At 40.7% G+C, this 21,984-nt stretch overlaps 1 protein-coding gene across 1 annotated transcript in view; it reads left to right on the top strand.

The window, feature by feature from the left end:
* Window positions 1–21,984, top strand: part of vps41 (VPS41 subunit of HOPS complex) — a 162,591-nt gene that overhangs the window by 8,651 nt on the left and 131,956 nt on the right. The window contains exon 2 of the mRNA XM_080193618.1: window positions 11,029–11,067. Within this exon, the coding sequence (XP_080049744.1) occupies window positions 11,029–11,067 (39 nt within the window). The remainder of the gene's footprint in view (window positions 1–11,028; window positions 11,068–21,984) is intronic.

The raw sequence follows: 21,984 nt of genomic DNA, 5'->3' as shown, positions 1-21,984 counted from the left end.
CCTTGTCCATGTTTGACCTGATGCTATGAAACTTCATGGGGTCCAGAGTTAATGTTGAGGACTCTGAGGGTAACAGAAAGAGTGGGGGTAAATGGGTTTTTTCTGGTTGGCGATCAGTGACTAGTGGTGTGCCTCGGGGATCAATGTTGGGACCACAGTTGTTTACGATTTACATAGAAGATTTGGAGTTGGGTACCACGTGTAGTATGTCAAAATTCACAGATGCCACTTAAATGAGGGGCAGAGCAAAGTGTGCATGGGACGTTGAAAGTCTGCAAAGGAATATAGATAGTTTGACTGAGTGGGCAAGAGTCAGGCAGGTGGATTACAATGTTGGTAAATGTGAGGTCATCCATTTTGTTAGGAATAACAGCAAAATGAACTATTATATAAATGGATAAAGAATTGCAGCGTACTGCTGTGCAGAGGGACCTGGGTGTCACAAGGAGTCGGTTTGCAGGTGCAGCAGGTAATTATAAAGGCAAGTGAAATTTTGTCCTTCATTGCTAGGGGCATGGAGTTTAAAAACAGTGAGGTTATGTTGCAGCAGTATGAGGTGCTGGTGAGGCCAACTGTGTACAGTTTTGATCTCCTTACTTGAGAAAGAATATACTGGCACTGGAGGGGGTGCAGAGGAGATTCACTAGGTTGATTCTGGAGTTGAGAGAGTGAGTTTATGAGGAGAGACTGAGTAGGCTATACTCATTGGAATTCAGAAGAATGAGGGGAGATCTTATAGAAACATACTATGAAGGGAGCAGATAAGATAGAAGCAGGGAAGTTGTTTCCACTGGCAGGTGAAACTACAACTAGGGGGCATGGCCTCAAAATAAAGGGGAGCAAATTTAGGACTGAGTTGAGGAGAAACTTCTTCACACAAAGGGTTGTGAATCTGTGGAATTTCCTGCCTAGTGAAGCAGTTGAGGCTACCTCATTGAATGTTTTTAAGGCAAAGACAGATACATCTTTAAACAGTAAAGGAATTAAGGGCTATGGTGAGCGGGTGGGTAAGTGGAGCTGAGTCCAAGAAAAGATCAGCCGTGATCTTATTGAATGACAAAGCAGGCTTGAGGGGCCATATGACTCCTGCTCCTAGTTCTTATGTTCCCAACTGTGTATCATTGTGCTGCTGCCGCTGGTCATTCCTGTTGCTGGTATACAATATACCCAGGGATGATGGTGTCTGGGACGTTCTCTGTAAGGCATGGATCTGAGAGTATGATTGTCAGGCTTTACTCATCTGTGAGAAAACTCTCCCAGTTCTGGCACAAACCCCCACGTGTTAGTGAGGATGATGGTGTTCGTCAATGGTGTTTCCGGTGCCTACTGCCGAGAGGCCAGTTCAATTTCATTATTCCTTTTAGACTTCATAGCAGCTTGGTACAGCTAGCTTCTTGGGCCATTTCAGAGGGCAGTCAACAGGTATTACTCTGGGTTTGGAGTTGCACGTGGGCCGGATCAGGTACGGATGGCAAATTTCCTTCAGTAAGGGTCATTCGTGAGCAAGATCAACTATGATTTCATTGTCATCATTAGAGAAGCTTTTAATTTCAGTTTTATCAATTTAACTTAAACGGTGTCATGGTGGAATTTGAATTCTTGCCCCCAGAGCTTGGACCTCTGGATTACTAGTCCAGTAGTTTCATCGCCACCATCACTGCAATAAAAGTATAACTGCGTGTTGTTGTTGAGATCTAGTCTGCAAATCCCTTTAATTTGGCATTGAAAACTGTTTGACTGTTGTATACGTTGAGTATCCGTGCAATTATATGGAGGAGGAGGAAGCTTCATCCAAGCCGTAGGGAATAATTTTTAATGTGGTGCTTCATCAAATTATGAGTGCCCTTTCCAAGTCTCACTGTAGCCTGACTTGCTGAACAATTTTACTGGATGGTATTAAAGAATGTCAGGATATTTTTTCTAACCTAGGAGATCAGTTGTATTAGGAAGTAACTTGTGAGGTACACCTAGATAAGCTTCACCCTCAAACTTCAATTTGCCTTCAAAACATTGCGACCCAATGAGGGTTATTGTGTACAAATGTAGGATAGTCAGTAAGACAGGAAGTAACCATAAGCATTCTTTTTCTTAGTGCCAGGGCAGCAAGATAAGATGGAATGGGGTCAAGAGGTTGTGAAGGACATGTTTAGGGTAGATGTCAAGAAATGAGATGGAAACTGCAATTAAAAAAATTCTGCTTTCAGCTTTTTAGTTATAGAGAAACAACCAAGCTGGAAAACGCTTTATGAAGAGCTGCATAACTGTAATAACATTGAGCTACCACAGCATACTGTGCACAGTTCTGGTCACCCTATTATAGAAGGGATATCATTAAACTGGAAAGAGTGCAGAAAAGATTTACTAGGATGCTATCGGAACTTGATAGATTGGGGACTTTTCTCTCTGGATCATAGGAGGCTGAGGGGCGATCTTACAGTGGTCTATAAAATAATGAGGGGCATAGATCAGTTACGTAGTCAATATTTTTTTCCAAATATAGGGGAATCTAAAACTGGCAGGCATGGCTTTAAGGTGAGAGGGGAGAGATACAAAAGGGTTCAGAGGAGAAGTTTTCTCATACAGAGGGTGGTGAGTGTCTGGAACAAGCTGCCAGAGGTGGTAGTAGAGGCGGGTACAGTTTTGGCTTTTAAAAAGCGTTTGGACCGTTATATGGGTAAGATGGGTATAGAGGGATATGGGCCAAATGTGGGCAATTGGAACTAGCTTAGGGGTTTATAAAAAAAAAAGGTGGCATGGACAAGTTGGGCCAAAGGGCCTTTTTCCATGTCGTAAACCTCTATGACTCTGTGATGGATTTAAGCCAAAAAAAAGAAACAGAGTTTTAGATGAAACTCCTCTTTCTTTTAAATATTCCATACATGTATTGCCTCAATTCAAACCTTCCTCTTTCATACCAGATCACCTGTTGTTTGTTCTTAAAGTTGTTGTAATTGATTTTATTCAAACACTCTCCCTCCTTTCCATTCCAATCAAGGGTCTCTGACTCGAAGCAGTAAATCTTTCCCTCCTGATTTCTGCTGGCAGACTTGCTGAGTATTTCCAGCATCTTCTGTTCTTGTTTCAGATTCCAGCAACTGCAGTATTTTGTTTATTTTATCAGAAAGTATTTACTTTGAAGGATTTTCAACAGCTTCTAGAGGAGATTGAGGACAGGGCATTGATCTTTTGAAGAAACTGCTCCAGGCTGTTAGGAAGATGGTAGAGTTAATATCGTTGAGGGATGAGACAAAATGGATCAAGGTGGGCCCTGCCTTCAGATGAATGTATATGCTCCATTAGACAAACTTTTGGGAGTGGAGCACTGTCTGCAAAATGAAACTTTTCAAGAGTATCATATGGAAGTATTTATTAACTTTGGCTGGTGACATTGTGTCGTTGAAATAGCTGGCTATGCAAATCCATGCCTATGTTTTGTTAGCACTCAAATGAGCCAATAGCTATAGCTTCTACATTGATGCGACACTACACTTAGGGCATAAAATGCATAATTCAACAGAATTTGGTCCATTATGAGGTTTGCAAGCTACAGGATGCCACATTTACTTTATTTCAATGTGGCATTCAACCATATTTATTCTTTAATAGGATGAAGTGAAAAAAAGAGTGCTCCTGGATTTGGTACAATCATATATAATGAGTTTGATTCCAGTAATGGAACATTATAGTGCAACGTTTAAGGGCTTTCTGTTTCATTGATTATTTCCAGTGTTTTCTGAATTTATTTACTCAGCAGATCAGGCAGCATCTATGGAGAGAGAAACAGAATTATTGTTTTGGGTCTTGTGACCTTTCACCAGGTCTCAACTCAATTGATTAAATCTGTGGCTATATATGTAATTGCAGTATTTGCAACAAGAGGCTCGGAACTGATTTTATCGGGAGAGTTTGGTTAAAAAACGTCTACGTTTGTAAACTGCTAAACCTGACAAGTTCTGTCCACAAAACTTTTATATCCGCCTAGGAAACCTGCCCATCAAATCTTGTGTGCCAAACAGCCTAGTTTTAGGCACCCATTGTAGATAGGCACAGATGTTTAGGTGATATTATACAAACAATTCCCCTTAGTTCAAAATATTTAACTTTTTTCAGCACTAAATTTTCTGTTTATTCTCTGCCCGTTGAAGTGGTGGAGGCTACCTCGCTAAATATTTTTAAGACGCGGGTTGATGGGTTTTTGATAAGAGAGGGGATTAAGGGTTATGGGGAGAGGGCGGGAATGTGGAACTGAGCCACGGCAGATCAGCCATGATCTTATTGAGTGGCGGGGCAGGCTCGAAGGGCTGGATGGCCTACTCCTGCTCCTATTTCTTATGTTCTTAATTCAAATTATTTGAAGGTTTTAGCACAGAAAGCAACTTTGAATTTATTAGTGAATGGAATCATGCTAGCATCTAGTTTTCCTCGCCAGAAGTCAATTCATTTATTCTAACAAAAAACACTTTTCTAATCCTGCGATTTTCACCAAGATACCCCACCTGTTTAGCTCATTAAATGTTTATGTCTGAAATAAAATATCCTAATGTCCTGCAATGAAAGAAGAATTTACAATGGTAGAAAGAACTGTCAAACGCATAGTCCTTAGCTATTGACCCGTCAAATCTGTCCTGTTTTTCTGCCGAAGACCCACGTAGCCTAATCCAACTCTCCTGCTCATTTTCAGCACATTTTACTATTTTTCTTTTTCAAACATGCTTAATTACTTTTGAAAAGAATTATGACATTGCTTCGATAATGGTTTGAACAATAAATTCTGCATTTGTTTCATTTTTGTCTTTCCCACAAAATAATATGATTACTATAATGTGGAGGACGGTACGGGATGTTGCAGAGTATGCTCGTGGTGAATAAGTTTAATGGTTGACAGGACGGATTTGATAGATGTTATTCTTGTTATCTTTTTTGTATATTTATCCATTCTAACCACTACCTTGAACATAAGAACATAAGAAATAGGAGCAGGAGTAGGCCATCTAGCCCCTCGAGCCTGCCCCGCCATTCAATAAGATCATGGCTGATCTGTCGTGTCTCAGTTCCACATTCCCGCCCTCTCCCCATAATCCTTAATCCCCTTGCCTATCAAAAACCTATCAACCCGCGTCTTAAATATATTTAGCGAGGCAGCCTCCACCACTTCAATGGGCAGAGAATTCCAGAGATTTACCACCCTTTGAGTGAAGAAGTTCCTCCTCAACGCCAGTCTAAACTCCCCTCCCCCTTTATCTTGAGGCTGTGCCCTCTAGTCCTACTGTCTTTTCTGAGCGGGAAGAGCCTCTCCACCTCTATCCTATCCATCCCATTCATCATCTTGAAGACACTTTATCCATTTTAACTCTTTATGGTTATCTTAAACTTATACCCTCTTCTACTCATCCAAACTCGACTGCCAGAATTTGCATCAAGTTCCATTCATACATCATCCCTCTGTTTGTTGACCTACAATGAACGCAGGTCTACCAATACCTTGATTTTAAAATCCTAATCCTCATGTTCAAGTCCCTTGAATGGTCTTGCCTTTTTTAACTTCCAAGCAGTCCCACAGTTTTTGTAGAGCTGTTCCTCCGATTTTAGCCCCTTGTAAATCACCCACTTCTTTAAGTCCATTAACAGCCACGCTTTCAGCTATCTTGACCCTTAGTTCTCGACTTACTTCCTCACCCACTCAAAATCGCTTCTCACTTAGCTTTTCTTCAAAGAAACGCCTTAAAATCTTCTGCCTCCTTCTGCCTTTTTAAGACATAATGCCTCCTTCATTCGCTTGGTTTAAATTTTTGTCTGCAACAAATTACCTTGGATATTTTATGATGTTAAAAGGCATTATATAGGAGTCACAGAGAATCATTACAGCGCAGGAAGAGATGATTCAATCCATCACATCCATGCTTGCTTTCTGAGTAATCCAGTCCCACTTCCCTAATTTATTCCTAAGAAAATCTCCAACTGCTCTCTCACCCTCTCACTCTTCTAATCCTGGTCTCTTAATCATCCCTGATTATAATTGAACCATTTGTGGCTGTCCTTTCAGCTGCCTTATATCTAAGCTTTGGAGTTCCTTCCCTAAAAAAACACTCCTTTTTTAAGACAGTCTTTGAAATCTATCCCTTTGACCAATATTATACCTCCTTATGTGGCTTGGTGTCAAATTTGTTAATGCTTCTGTGAAGTGCATTGGGATTTATTTTTAAGACATTACATTAAAGGTACTATATAAATTCATGTTTCTAGTCATGGAGTTCAAAATCTTATATACATTGTTGATTAGATATATGCATTGAGTTTCTCAAGATTGGCCTTTCCAGATGCGTTTTTAGCTATTTCAACACCACCTGCTGTTACCTAATCTTTGTTTGGAGATGTATCTTTCCTCATAAATGCTGAGGCAGTTGATATTAAGATTATTTGTTGTTTTGCATTCATCAATTTCAAGTTTATGAAATACTTCTTGGAGACCAATGAGCTGGGATTGTCAACAATGTGGAGTTTTCTTCCCAGGGTATTATGTCAAGGCCGTTAAATGCAGTGATCCAGTAGATTGCAGATGATGCATAAAAGAAACTTTTGAGGAGCTGAATGATATTTCCTCTTTGTTTGCCATCCTTACTTGGTACAGATGGTGTCATCAGTGCTACTTTTGGGTTACTCTGCAGTAAAACACGTTGAGCCAAAGCAAAATGCATTTCCATTTTGTCCTGTTTGCGCAAGTCTAGATTGAGATGAAAGTTGCTGCTTGACCAAAACTGGGTCCACATGTCAGTTCAGAGTAAGGTTTGAGTTTGGCCTTTTTAATTTCTGTCATATTTTCTTAAAGAAACAGTGGTAGCTTGGTATGTAAGTGATTAATGGGAAAGGGATGCATACAGTAGAATCCTCCAGGTTCATATTGGGACTACTGTTTTTCTTGTGTATAAATTACTTCCTTTGGACAGAGAAAGGACAACATTGAATTTTGTGGATGATACAAAACCTCGTAATGTAGCAAATAGCTTGCAGCATTGTAGTAGAGACTTTGGACAACCTTTCTCTATCTGGCCTTCAGAGTAGAAGACATAACAGCATCCCAATAATAGTAACAAAAAAGTCAAAGTAAAAGTAGTTGAAAATCTAATGTGGCTTTATATGATGGGGAGATGATGATCTAGTAGTATTATTGCAAGGTTATTCATCCAGAGACCCAGGATAATGCTGTGGAGACTGGGGTTCGAATCTCAACACGGCAGATGGTGGAATTTGAATTCAATAAAAAAAATCTGGAATTAAGAATCTATGATGACCATGAAACCATTGTTGATTGTCAGAAAAATCCATCTGGTTCACTACCTGATCTGGTCTATGTGTGACTCCCAGCCACAGCAGTGTTGTTGACTCTCAATGGCCCTCGGTCAACTAGGAATAGGCAATAAATGCTGGCCAGCCAGCGATGCCCGTGATCCATGGTCTTAAAAAAAGTGGCTACAGAGATAGTAAGAGCATTGTTTGTAACCTTCCAAAATTCCTGAGAATTTGGAAAGGTTCCACCGATTTGGAAAACCTCAAACGTAATATCTCTGTTCGAGAAAAGTGGGAGACACAAAACAGAAAACTATAAGCCAGTTATGAAGGCCCTTGGGGAAATGCAAGAATACATTGTTAAAGAGATAGTACCAGAAAACTACAATATAATCAGGCAGAGTTAACATGGTGTCGTGAAAGGGAAATCCTGTTGAGCTTGTTTATTATAGCCTCTTGAGCATGTAATATGCAGGATTAATAAAGGGGAACCAGCAGGTGTAGTGTATTTGGATTGCCAAAAGGCATTTGGTAAGGTATCACGTTAAAAGTCATTGTGTAAAATGAAAGCTTATAATGTTGGAGGTGATAGATTAACATGGGTAGAGGACTCCTAACCAACAGAAAACAAAGAGCCATGGTCAACGGGTTATTTTTCGGTTGGCGAACTGTTGGGTGAATACCATGGATCGTGCTGGGGCCTCAACTATTTGCGATCAATGTTACTACTTGGATGAAGGGACAAACTGTAACAAAATTTGCTGATGATGGAAACAAGGGAAGTAAGTTGTGAAGAGGGTTTAGATAGTTTAAGTGAATTTGGCAAAATTTGATAGCTGGAACATAATGTCAGAAAACATGGTGTTTTTTTTGTCACAAAGAATGGAAATGAGAATATTATTTAAATGGATAGAGGCTGAAGAATATATCTGTTACAGAGGGAGTTGGGTGTCCTTGTACACGAATCACAAAATATTAGAATGCAGGTATAGCTAGTAATTAGCAAGGCCTATGTAATGTTGGCCTTTATTGCAAGGAGGATGGAGTATAAAAGATGGAAATCTTGCTATAAGTGTGCTGACATTCCTGAGACCACACCGAGAGCATTGTGTACAGCATTGGTTGCTGTATTTAAGGAGGGACATACTTGCATTGGGGACAGTTTGGAGAATGATCACTCAGCTGATTCCTGGGTAGGGGAGTCTTCTAATGAGGAAGCGTTAAGTCTATATTCATTGGAGTTCAGAAGAATGAGAAATCTTTTGAAGCATACAAGATTCTGAGGGGGGCTTGATAGGGTAGATCCTGAGATATTATTTCCTTCTTGGGAGAATCCAGAACTGGGAAGGAGTGTTGCAGTTTAAAATTAAAGAGATTCCCATTTAAGATGGCGATGAGGGATTTCTTTTCTTTATGTCATTAGCCTGTCGAATTCTTCTTCCCAGCAAGCAGCGTAGGCTGGATCACTGAAGATATTCAAGGCTGAGTTGGACAGATTTTTGATAATGAATCAAAGGTTCTGGAAGGAAGGCAGCAAAGTGGAGTTAAAGTTAAAATTAGATTAGCCATGATTTTATTGAATATAAAGCAGGCTCAAGGTACCAAATGACCAACTCTTGCTCCTAGTTCTTATATCGTAATGTCCATTAAAGCAGATTGTAGAAAATGGACCCTCACATAGCAGATGCCATTTAATCGGAGTAGATGTAAGGTGATATACTTTGAGAGAACAGCATGGCAAGGCTGCATAATTTAAATGGCACTGATTTGAGGTGGGTAGGCTGTCTCTGTGCAACAGCAGAGGGACCTGCGTTGCTTGTTCATAAATCTTTGAACATAGTATGGTGAGTTGATAAGGCAGTTGGAGTGTGCGATTCTTTGGCTTTGTAAAAACAGGCATTGAAAACAAAACATTAAAGTCATGGTAAACCTTTACAAATCATTTAATTTGATCTTTATTGGAGTCGATGCCTGAGAGAGTACAGTGAAGATCGTCAATGATTCTTACCTCCAATGGGGAAAGGCCCAACTGTTTAATCCCTTATAGGTTAAGGCCTTCATCCCAGGAATTTGCAGAGCGACCCTTCAGTGACTAATTCTAACTCTTTGTTCCAAATAAGGAGACCAAAACTGTACAGTATGCCAGATGTGGTCTCTCCAGTGCCATGTACAACTGCAGTAAAACTTTCCTGCTTCTACAATCCATTACCCTGACAATAAATGCCAACATTCAATTTGCCTTCCTAATCACTTGTTGTACATCCATAACTAATATTTTTGTGATTCATGTACCAGATCCCTCTGTACCACCAACGTCTGCAATCACACTGCATTTAAAAAATATACGTTTTTTCTTGCCAAAGTACAAAAGTTCACATTTTCCCACATTATATTCCATCCGCCAAGTATGTTGCCAACTCATACAATCTATTTATATCCCTTTTCAGACTCTCTAGATCTCCTGAAAACAAATTTTATTTCTTGGTGTCATCGGCAAATTTAACTACCATACATTTAGAAATCATAGAAACCCTACAGTACAGAAAGAGGTCCTTCGGCCCATCGAGTCTGCACTGACCACAACCCCACCCAGGCCCTATCCGCAATCCATACATATTTTACCCACTAATCCTCTCTAACCTATGCACCTACGGTCAATTTTAGCATGGCCAATCAACCTCACCCGCACATCTTTGGATTGTGGGAGGAAACCGGAGTACCCAGAGGAAACTCACGCAGACACGAGGAGAATGTGCAAACTCCACACAGACAGTGACCTGAGCCAGGAACCAAACCCAGGTCCCTGGAGCTGTGAAGCAGCAGTGCTAACCACTGTGCTACTGTGCCGCCCATTTGGAGCTTGTGGTATAGGGCTAATTAATTGAACAACTCTTTCAAAGAGCCAGTACAAGAAAGATGAGCTGATTGGCCATTACATGATTCATAAGATTATGATTTTGACCTTTAGCGCTTGCATCCAGAAAGACCCCACTTCACCCAATCATGGCTTTGCACTGTGCTGCCAACACATGCTCTGGCTCAGTGAGCTAACCTAATGAGCATCTGTGCCATACAAAACATCTATGCTGCGTTAGCTGCACTTGCTTGAGGGAGAGGTAGAGCCAGTACTCCGAATTATTGAATGAAAAGTTAGCTAGGTTGCTGTTCTTGATTGCACTCTGACACCTGGTTGAACTGTACTTATGAACGTGTGCACATAATTTGGGCTTTGAATCAATTGATGCTGTCATTATCAAATAGCTTCCTTGTCTTTGCTGTCAAGATGCAAGATGTCTGACAGTTCATGAAAGTGGGGGAAAGTGGGTGGTGGAGGGTGAGGAGGTGAAAGTACCAGTATTGGTGGACACACTGTGCAATTGGATCGATTTATGATTCATTCCCTTGAAGTTAATGCCTTTGTGGCCCATTAAGTCACTCAACCGAAGGTCACCTTTACTTTCCAATCCTCATAAATTCTAAAGGGCCCAAGATATTCTTTAATATTAAAAAAAATCTGAATCAAACCCTCTAAAGTGGCAGCTAACGTGTGGTATTATTGGAATCTACAACACAGAAGTTCATTGCACTATCATGCTTGGGCCAATACTAACTCTTCAGTGAGGCAGTGTACTTTAATCCCACTTCCTCATAGATTTCCAATATCCTGTTACCTTAATTCTTTTCAAGTAATATTTTCATAATCACAGATAATACTCTAATCCTTGTCTGCCTCCTCTATTACAGGAGACTGAAAACTATGACGAATCCACAGATGAATCTGAGGTGAGCTAAACCTAGTATAAATGTACTATTTTAGTACAGACACAATTATCACCTGAAAATTAGCATTGGCAATAGTAACGTGTCAGCCTTGTGTATCATGTTGCTTAAAAAACGAGTGGCAATGGTACTATGAAAGATGTCTAGAAAGTGATGGGTAAGTGTTGTTGAAATTGAATGGTTGTGAGCGATGATGTGATGGCGAACTTGGCAAGACAGCTTGAGGGAGTGTGAAGGACTTAAAACACAGGATGTAGTTGAATCATCAAGCGTACTCTCATTCCTGATTGTTTTTAGGTCATGAAACTGCTTTTACGTTGAATCCAAAATCAAGGTACAACTCTTTTACTGCTTATCTACTCAGCAACATCCAATGATACCAGATTGAAAATTGGTTTGCATGAGTGCTTTTGGATTAGTGTTTTATTTCACTGTCACTTCTGTTCCAGGAATGCCTATCCTGAAGAAATTCTGCTCTAATCAATTACTGTGGGGTGGCAGAATGGTTAGCACTGCTACCTCACAGCACCAGGAACCCAGGTTCATTTCTGGCCTCAGTCACTTCTGTGTGGAGTTTTCACTTTGTCTCTGTGTCTGTATGGGTTTCTTCTAGGTGCCCCAGTTTCCTCCCACAGTCCAAAGATGTGCGGGTTAGGTTGATTGGTCAAGCTAAATTGACCCTGACATTTAGCAGGGGAAATGTGTGGGGCTACGGGAATAGTGTTTGGGTGGGATTATGGTCGGTACAGACTCAATGGGCTGAATGGCCTCCTTCTGTACGGATTCTGTAGGGATTTCATGAACTTTGAAATAGTTTGAGTGCCACTGCCCTACCTGTTGCTTCTTTGATTACAGGTCACAGACCTGAAATGTCAACTCTGTTTCTCTTCACAGGTGCTGCTATACCTGCTGGGTTAGACAACACCTGGAGTACAGAGCACCACATGTTAGGAAAGATTAAATGGTTGGAGGATGTACAGCATAGATTTACCAGAATGATACATGGACTGCTAGGTTAAAATACAAGAAACCGTTCAGCAAATAGGGTAGTCTTCCCTGGAATTTATAGTATCAAGGTTTTTAAGGTATTAAGGGGAACAGATTGAGGAAATAGAATCGGCTGGGGTGTATGGTCTAAACATTTACAGTCATACCTACCAAGAGTGAAATTCAAAAACACTCCTACTCAACAGGGACGTAGAACTTTAGATTTCTCTTCTGCAAAACATTTGAAGTAGGATCAATCTTAAATCTGAGATTGATTGATCTTTGTTATCCATAAGAGATCCTATTGAAGGCAGCACCGGCTTGAGGGACCTATTCCTGTTAATACATTCCTAAGTGACTCAAGAGTCATGTGTGAAACAGGGGTGTGGAACCTGACCTGTGGTAAAACACAGTGAGAAGTGTCTTGAGAGCAGAATATTTTATTGTCTAATGAAAGCAGTCCCTTTTAAGCCTTCACAGTCTCAAATTTGAAAGAAGAGATGCCATTAAGTAAGAAATGAAGTAAAATGCTATATAATGTGAAAACATATAAAATGTAACGCAAATACTTGTATACACATATGAAATGCACTTATTGCAAACTGGATGTTTCACAAACAGTGCAAGTTGAGATGTTGGCTATTTAAGAAGCATTCTCATTTCATAGAATTTTTCATTCGTTCATGGGATGTGATATCACCAGCAAGGCCAACATTTATTGCCCATCCCTGATTACCCTTGGGAAGATGATGGTGAGCTAACTTCTTGAACCACTAAAGTCTATGTGATGCATGATCGCTCACCATGCTGTTCTGAAGAAAATTTCAGAATTTTGACCAAACAACGGTGAAGGAACAGTGATGTGTCAGTATGGTGTGTGGTTTGCTGGGGCATTTGCTGATGGTGGTATTTTTGCGCATCTGCTGCTCTTGTCCTTCTAGGTCATAGGGATTGTGGGTTTGGAAAGTGGCGTTGAAGGAGCCTTGAGTTGTTGCAGTGCATCTAGCATATGGTACACACTGCTGCCGCTGCATGTTTGCGGTGGAGGAAGTGAATATTTGAGTTGGTGGGTGAGCTACCAGTCAAGTAAATTGCTTTGACCTGGATAATGCCAAGCTTTTTGGGTGTTGTTGGAGCTGGATAAATGGAGAGTATTCCCTTGTACCCTTGACTTGTGCCTTGTCGGTGGACTTTGAGGAGTCAGGAGGTGAGTTACTGTGTGCAGAGTTCCAGCTTCTGATCCACTTTTGTCGCCACAGTATTTATTACGTAGGTCCACTTCAGTTTCTGGTCAATGGTAACCTCAGGATATTGATATTGAGGGATTCAGCAATGATAATACCATTGAATGTCAAGGGAAGATGGTTAGATTCTGTCATGCTAGAGACAGTCATCGCCTGGCACTTATATGCACATTCCTTGCATGTTTTCGGCCCAAACCGAAACGTTGTCGAAGTCTTGCTGCATTTGGACTCGGGACTACGTCATAGCATTTTTTATTATTTTCATTGAAATGCTCAATGAGAAAAGGACAGTAGGTTGGATTTAATAATTTCCGGTGGGCTCAGGGAAATGGAAGGGAAAATGCACAATCTGCTCACTTCTGCCCTGTTGATGATTCCACCATGATCAAGTTTCAGTGACACAGTTAATGGCTGCCCATTCATACAATTAAAACTGATCTACCAACCAGTGTCTCTCAAAGGAATGGGGGAGACACTCTCTGTCTAACCTCATCCATTCTGATGGTGATATTTGTTTGTCTGAACATTGCATCCAGCACCACCTTAGCGCAATTATGTTCTACAACTTGCACTATATGGCTGAGTTACCTGACATGAGCCTAAGGCATAGAAATTTAAGACAACAATCACCTTCAGAGCTACAGGCATTGGCAGTCCATCCACACAGTTAGAACTGAACTCCCTAGTCAGAATTTTACAAAGGGATGCTCCTTCTGGAGAGATGCAATTTGCAAAGACACTGGCATTCTAAAGGCTGAAGGTTGCATTCTTAAGGCAGGGTTAAGCCTTGAGCTTTAAGGGACTGATTGCTGTTGAGCTGTGGGGTCTTCTGCTCCCTACGTAGTACGAGGTCCCTGACATTCCTGCTTCTCAAGGCACAGCTGACCTGGCCATGCTCCCTCCTGAACTACCACCACCCCTTGATCAAGTCCTCACTGGAGGAACCTCCTCCAAAGTAGGGACAATGACCTCTGAATTGCCCTGTTAGGCCCTTCACTTTCGAGAACCCTTTCTCCAGGCCAGGCCAGCTCTTCTCTTTTATGCTTCTTTGAGCCTGTTGCATGTCATAAAAATGTTGAACAATTCACAGCTCATTATTCTTGCCTTCAGCAGCAAAGTCAGCTGCAATATCCTATCCCTCAGATTTGCCCTGTTTCCGGATCTTTTCATCTGCCCTTGTGCCACCTACTTGTAGTTTCTGGAAATCACTATCCCCTTTTGGCCTGTGCACAAGCTATAAAATGGATCAAGCTCGGTTAAATTTCAGACAATTTGGTCTTCAGTTGCCTTGATGACCATTTAACTAATTGATTTGCAAAGATAGGCAGGCTTCCAACCTTGGGCTCCTCTTGTCTTCTGTTTTATCCACAACTGGATTTGTCACGTTGGGTTAGCAACCGAACATCATCACACAATATTGTCTGGAGATGAGCATGGAACACCTTCCTGATTCACTTCACCCAATGTTTGGGGTCTGCTACAGACTCCTCATGTTAAAAAAAAATAACATTGTTGACATATTAAGAGTGCTGAATGAGAAGATAAAAAGGTGGTATTGTCTTGACTAGCCCAATCCAAAGTGGGGCAAATCATTGCATTTTCCAGTGGTATATGATTACTTCCTAGCTTACTGCACCAGAGACTTTTCAAGGGATAGCTTGTTTCTTCACTTTGTTCTTGTGAAAGAGAAATTAATGCATGGTTCAAAGGTTGGCGTGGGAGAAACGGATTTTGATTTATGGGGCATTGACAGCAGTACTGGGGAAAGTGGGATAGTCTACATTTGAACTGTGCTGGGAGTCGGTGTTCTGGCGAATCATATAATGAGGATAGTAGAGAGAGAGCCTTAAACTAAATAATGGAGGCAAGGGATCATGTGAGAGGAGATATAGTAAAGTCAAGGGAAACAGCAAAGTAATTCGGCAAAGCGGAATTTGGGTAATGAGTTCCCGACTGTGACACGAAGGGACAGCACATAGAATCATAAGAGTGTACCAGTAGATGGAGCTGAAAATGGTTAAAACATAATTTAAGACCCTGTATCTGAGTGTTCATAGCATTTGTAACTAAAGGGATGAATTGTTAGTGCAGGTAGAGATAAATATGTGTGACCTGATAGGCGTTACAGAGACATGGTTGAAAGATGACTGAGGCTGCCAGCTGAATGTTGAAGAATTCTGAGATATTGGAATGACAAGAAACTCGGAAAGGTGATGGGTTAGCTCTGTGAGAGAGAGAGTTTGAGAGTGTCTGTGGGTGCTTAGAGCTTTTGGAAACATTGGGCAGCCTCGATTCCCTTCCACAAGGGAAAGGGTGAGGTCACAACTGGGCTGGAGGTGTGTATGGGAACAAGTGACTAAGAGAGTGAGTGGGGGTGAGTGCGAGACATGGAATGTGAAGTTGGGTGTGTTTGCCTTAAGCCCAATATCAGTTTTCCTTACTTTGATCAACACATGCATGTTCACACATTCACATAGTCAATTCACATACATTGACTCTCTTACAACCTGTTGGTTTTTATTACATTTTTAATTTAATTTATTGCTATGACATTGTTGTACTTCTGCTGAACAATTGTTTCTTTAAGACATCAAACTTCTTTTTGAAATTCAGTTCGTTGCTGTGTCAACGAAATTTGCTCATCAGGCCCCTTGAGTGGGAAAATATGTAAATATGCTCCCCAAAGCAAAAAGGATAGTGGGCGTTGCTTACATCTAATTGCCTTGAGAAAGTGGTGGTGAGCCATATTTTTGAACCCTTGCAGTCAAGGTGGTGTAGGTACACTCTCACTGTGCTGTTAAGGAGTTCCAAGACTTTGACCCAGTAAGAGTGAAGAAATGCAAAGTAATTCTGAAATTGGGAAACCAGGGGGCAATATCTGATCAAAGGAAGTAGCCAGTAGCTCACAGAAAGCTCTCTTGGATTTGTATCCACGTGGGCTAGTAGATATAGAGAAGTTCTGCATATTGGAAATAAAATGAGAAGTAACTGTACTCTGGTTCTGATAGAATGAATTAGAAGTGATCTTGTGTCTCTTGAATCTTTATTTAAATTATGCAGGTGCAGTAGACAATCAATAAACAGATGCCAGTTTATTGTGGCTAACTAATTTACTTAAAATTCCTGACGATCATGTTGAAGCTGTTTCAGAAGCTAGTCAGGCTGCACCTTGGGAATAGTTCTGGTAAGCATGACAGATGGAGTCTACACAGGCCTTGAAGCCAGCACAGAGAGTAACCAGCTTAATTGCTGTGTCCAAGTGAAGAGCAGTGAGATTGATAAGCAACAGCCTTTCAAGTTGGTTCTGAGGTGTTGTATAAGCTACTTAATGGTGGAAGGAATCACAAAGCAATACTTTTCAGATATTTAAAAGGAGTAGGACAAAATGGCACAGGATCAGAACTTGTGAAATTTTGGACAAATATAGAAGAATAGTGTAAGAGATTGAAAAAGAATCTGCTGTAATGAGATGGTAGAGTTGATATTCAGAGGGCCTTTTAATATTTTGTATTGATCTGAAAACTTCAATGCTTTTACTGTAAAGTCACAAATGGAGTCAACGCTGTGCTAACAACTTTTTTTAAAAAAAGTATAGTCCCTGTTTGCAGGGGTTTGCTGCATTATGAAGTGTTATGTATGGGAAAAGGTGTTTCGGCTTTTCCTCCACGTAGGGTTCCTGCCTCAAGTATTGGGCAATGACCATTGCCAATGAGAGAATCGTAACTATTTCTCTTTAATGTGTATTAATAGAATCATCCAGCATTTACACCCTGAGAATTATTATTAACCAAGAACTGAACTGGATCAGCCATTTAAGTACCATGGCTACAAAAATAGGTCAGAGGCTGGAATACTGTGGCAAGTAACCATCCTCCTGACTCACCTCCTGTCCACCATCTACAAGGCACAAGTCAGGTGTGTGATGAAATGTGAAATACTCCTCACTTGCCTGAATAAGTGCACTCTAATAATACCAGGAGAAAAACTTGCATTTATACATTGCCTGTCACCACCACTGATGGACATCTCGAACCCCTTTATAACCAAGTATTTTTGAAGTACTATTTAAATGTAAAAAATTTGGCAGATAATTTGCACACTGCAAAATCTCTAAAATAATTTGATGATGACCAAATAATCTGTTCTTTTGACATTCATTGAGCAATAGGTAATTGGCTAGGATACTGGTGATAGCTCTCCTACTCTTTAAAATAGCGCCATGGGAGTTTTTACACCCACTCAACAGATTTGGTTTAATGTTTCATCTGAAGAAAATCACCCCTGACAGTGTAGCACTCCCTCTAAATCAGTGGAGCCTTCATTTTTGTGCTAAAGTTCTGGATTGGGATTGAACTCAAACTTCTGATTCGGATACGAACTTGGTATCCAGCTGAGCCATGGCTGACACCTAGAAGCTCAAACACCGTCAAGAACAAAGCCTGCTTGACTTTCATCCTATTCACCACGTAGCATAATTAATGGTATCATGAATTGACCATTTGGCCCCTTGAGCCTACGGTACCATTCAGTAAGATTATGGCTGATCTGATTGTGGCTTTATCTCCACTTTTCTATCTGTCCCCCATAATCTTTGACTCCCTTTTCAGTCAAAAATCTGTCTAACTCAGCCTTGAATATATTCACTGCCTCCACTGCTCTCTGTAGTAATGAATTCCAAAGACAAATGAACCTCTAAGAGAAGAAATTCCTCACATTTGCCTTAAGTAAGGAGAACTCTTGTTTTGAAACTGTCCTATGATTCTGGATTCCCCATAAGGTAAAACATCTTATCTCAGCATCTCAGAGTCATTTATGGCACAGAAGCAATCTAGTCAGTCCTACTCCTGCTGGGTCTCTGTAGTCCTGCAGGTTTATTTCCTTCAAATACTTATAAAATTGTTATTACATATCCAACATCCTCATGGACAGTGAGTTCCATGTAATTACTAATTGGTGCATTTTTTTATTCTCACGACATCTCTTTCCCAAAATCTTAAATCTATGCCCCTTGGTCATGTACAATCAGCTAATGAGAAGAGTTTTCTCTGTCTACCTTGTCTAAGTCATTTATACCATTATCAAATCTTTCCTCAAACTCCTTTGCTCCAAGGAGAATAACACCAGCCTTTCCACCTAACATTGCAACTAAAACTCCCCCATGCTGAGAACTATTCTGAAAAATATCATCTGCATCTTCTCAAGGGCCTTCATATCTTTCCTGAATTCTGAGGATCAGAACAAGAGCTTTATGTAAGCTCTACGTTGTCCAGCCATCTCAGGATCTTACGTTTCAATAAGATCATCTCTTATTCTTCTGAACTCCAACAAGTATAGACCCAACCTACTCAATCTTTCCTTTATATGACAATCCCTTCATAACTGAAATTGACCAAGAGAACCTTTGCCATTGCAAGTATATCATTCCTTAAGTAAAACGATGAAAACTTTGTGTTGTATCTAGGCACAGTCACACTAATATCATGCAAGTCGTAGCCGTGATATGGAAATGCTGGCATTGGACTTGTGTAGGCATAGTAAAAAGACTCATAACACCAGGTTAAAGACATGTTTGTGTATTGTACAATTGGCCTGCCCGAGGTTTGACTGTTTGATTTTAATATGTTCAATTCTTTAATTTAGGATATCCAATTTTATCAGCCTTAAAACTAGGACTTGTTTATATTACAGTGTGAAACTTATAAAATGTTGAAGTTCAGAGAGGCTTGAGTGTACTCTACCAAGGAACACAAAAAGTTAGCAAAGAGGCACAGCAAACAGTTTGGAAAGTAAATTGCATGTCAGCTTTTAATTGAGGGGATTGGATTGCAGGAATAAAGAAGCCTTGCTGCACGTGTGCTGGGCTGAGAATACTGTGTGCAAATATGGTCTCCATATTTAGGAAGAATATGCTTGCACCGGAATTTAGAAGAATGAGAGGTTTTCTCATTGAAGCATTCAAGATCATGAAGAGGCTTGACAGGATAGATACTGAGACATTGTTTCCCTAGGCTGGGGAATCTAAAACAAAGGGTTGCAGTTTCAAAATAAGGAGCTGACCATTTAGGACTGAGGTGATGAAAAATTTCTTCACTTAAAAGGAGGATTGTGGATGCACCAACATCTAGAATATTTAAGGCAGATTTTTGGTCTCTTGGAAATAAAGGATATGGGGAGGGAGCGGAAAGTGATGATGAAACCTAAGATCAGCCAAATCATATAGAATGGCAGAGTAGATTCAACTGGCCATATGGTCTTCTCCTGCTCCTACTTGTATTCTTTTGAATACATTCTGAGCCACTTTGGCTATGGCACCTGTTTGTCCAAATTGCGTCGTGGTGCACAAATATTAGGAGGGTGGGGAAGGTACAGATACACAAATCACTATAGTAGCTAAGCAGCTTAATAAGAACATAAAAGTGCTGCCGTTCATTTCTGTAAAGATGAAATAGAAAACCGGATGTTGAACTTGTGCAATGTCAGTTAGTACTTAGTTAGTATGTAGTATTGTGTGAACAGTTCTAGTGTCTACATTATTAAAACAAATATAGAGGGATGAATGAAAGTGCAAAAAGATTGACTAGTTTGACTCGAAATGAAAGGTTATGCCAATCAGAAAATGTTGACTAGGCTGGGGCTCTTTTAATCTGGGAAAGAGAAGGTTCAAGGTTCACCTGGCATTTTATCCTTTTTAAGATTGTGAAAGGGTTTGACAGGGTATAGGGAACCAACATGATTCCATTTGTGGGGAAGACATAATCAATCCAACAGGTAATTCTAGACTCCCCAGTCAGGAAAACATCCTCCCATGATCTACATTGTCAAACCCTTTAAGGATTTTGTGTTTCAAACAGATCACCTGTCTTTCTTCTAAATATAAATCTCTTCTCATTGGACAATCCCCCCGTCCCAGAAATCAGTCTTGTGATCAGTTCTGACCAAAGAGCAATCAACTGCATCTTGAGTAAGAAGAGACCCAGCTGTGAAAAAAGAGATAGACTTGCATTTGTATAGCACTGCTTATGAACAAAGGATATCCCAAGTGCTTGACAATCATCAAATGCTTTTGAAGTACTGTCACTGATATGTTGGAATGGCAGCAGTTAATTAACATAGTCGAAGCTCCCAGAAACAGAATTAAATAATTTGGGTCTTTTGTTGAGGGATGGATATTGGCCAGGACACTGAGAAAACTCCTGGCTGTTCAAATAATGTAAGAAGTCTCACAACACCAGGTTAAAGTCGAACAGCTTTATTTGGTAGCACAAGCCACTAATTTTCGAAGCACTGCGATGTGAATGGAGAGAGAGTTAAGCACCGGTTAAAGAGATGTGTATTGTCTCCAGACAGGACAGTTAGTGAGATTTTGCAAGTCCAGGCAAGTTGTGGGGGTTACAGATAATGTGACATGAACCCAAGGTCCCGGTTGAGGTCGTCCTCACGTGTGTGGAACTTGGCTATCAGTTTCTGTTCAGCGACTCTGTGTTGTCATGTGTCGCGAAGGCCACCTTGGAGAACGCTTACCCGAAGATCACATGAGTACAGCCTCAACTGGGATCCCTGATCTTTGGGTAAATGTTCTCCAAGGCGGCCTTCACGACTTACCTGGGCTTGCAAAATCTCATAACTGTCTTGACTGGAGACGATACACATCTCTTTAACCTGTGCTGAACCCTCTGTCCAGTCACATTGCCTGTACCTTTAAGACTTGATTACCTATAAAGACTCACATTCCAACCATTATTTTGTAAATTGAGTTTGTGTCTTTATATACCTTGTTTGTGAACAGAACTTCCACTCACCTGATGGAGTAGCAGTCTGAAAGCTAGTGGCATTTGCTACCAAATAAACCTATTGGACTTTAACCTGGCGTTTTGAGACTTCTTCACAGGTTCAGGACCCTACTTTCTCATCCTCCATCTGATGCAGATGAAGGATGAGAAAGTGGGTTCCTGAACCTGTGTCCTCTGTTTGAACAGAGGGGAGTATGATAGAATGAGAGTGGAATTGGCGAATGTAGATTGGGGGCGCAGATTGGTTGGTAGGACGGCTGAGGAGCAGTGGAGGATTTTTAAGGAGATCTTTTTCAGTACTCAGCAGAAATATATTCCGTTGGTGGAGAAGGGATAACCAGCCGTGGTTATCGAAGGAAATAAAGGAGAGTATTAAATTAAAAGCTGATGCATTCAGAGCGGCTAAAAATAGTGGGCGATGAGAAGATTGGGAAAGGTTTAAAAAACAACAAAGAATGACTAAGAAGGTGACAAAGGAAAGATAGAGTATGAAGCTAAACTAGCTCTAAATATTAAAAATGGCAGTAAAAGTTTTTACAAATACATAAAGAAGAGGAGACTGACTAGAGTGAATGTTGGACCCTTGGAGGACGAGAGGGGGAATTTAGTGGTGGGCGATGAGGAAACGGCAGAGGTCTTAAATACGTTTTTGTGTCGGTCTTCACGGAGGAGGACGTAAATAGTTTGCCGGATATTAAAGATAGAAGGATGGTAGGTGATGAGGTCCTTGATGCGATTACTGTCTCTAGAGAGGTAGTGCTTGATAGACTAATGGGACTGAAGGTAGACACGTCCCCGGGACCGGATGGAATGCATCCCAGGGTTCTGGAAGAAATGTCAGCGGTGATAGCGGATGCCTTAGTAATTATTTATCAAAATTCGCTGGACTCCGGGGAAGT

This window comes from Carcharhinus amblyrhynchos, chromosome 8, assembly GCF_965287045.1.
Source record: "Carcharhinus amblyrhynchos chromosome 8, sCarAmb.v2.hapA, whole genome shotgun sequence".
Taxonomy (NCBI): domain Eukaryota; kingdom Metazoa; phylum Chordata; class Chondrichthyes; order Carcharhiniformes; family Carcharhinidae; genus Carcharhinus; species Carcharhinus amblyrhynchos.
This window is presented reverse-complemented; position numbering and strand designations above follow the sequence as displayed.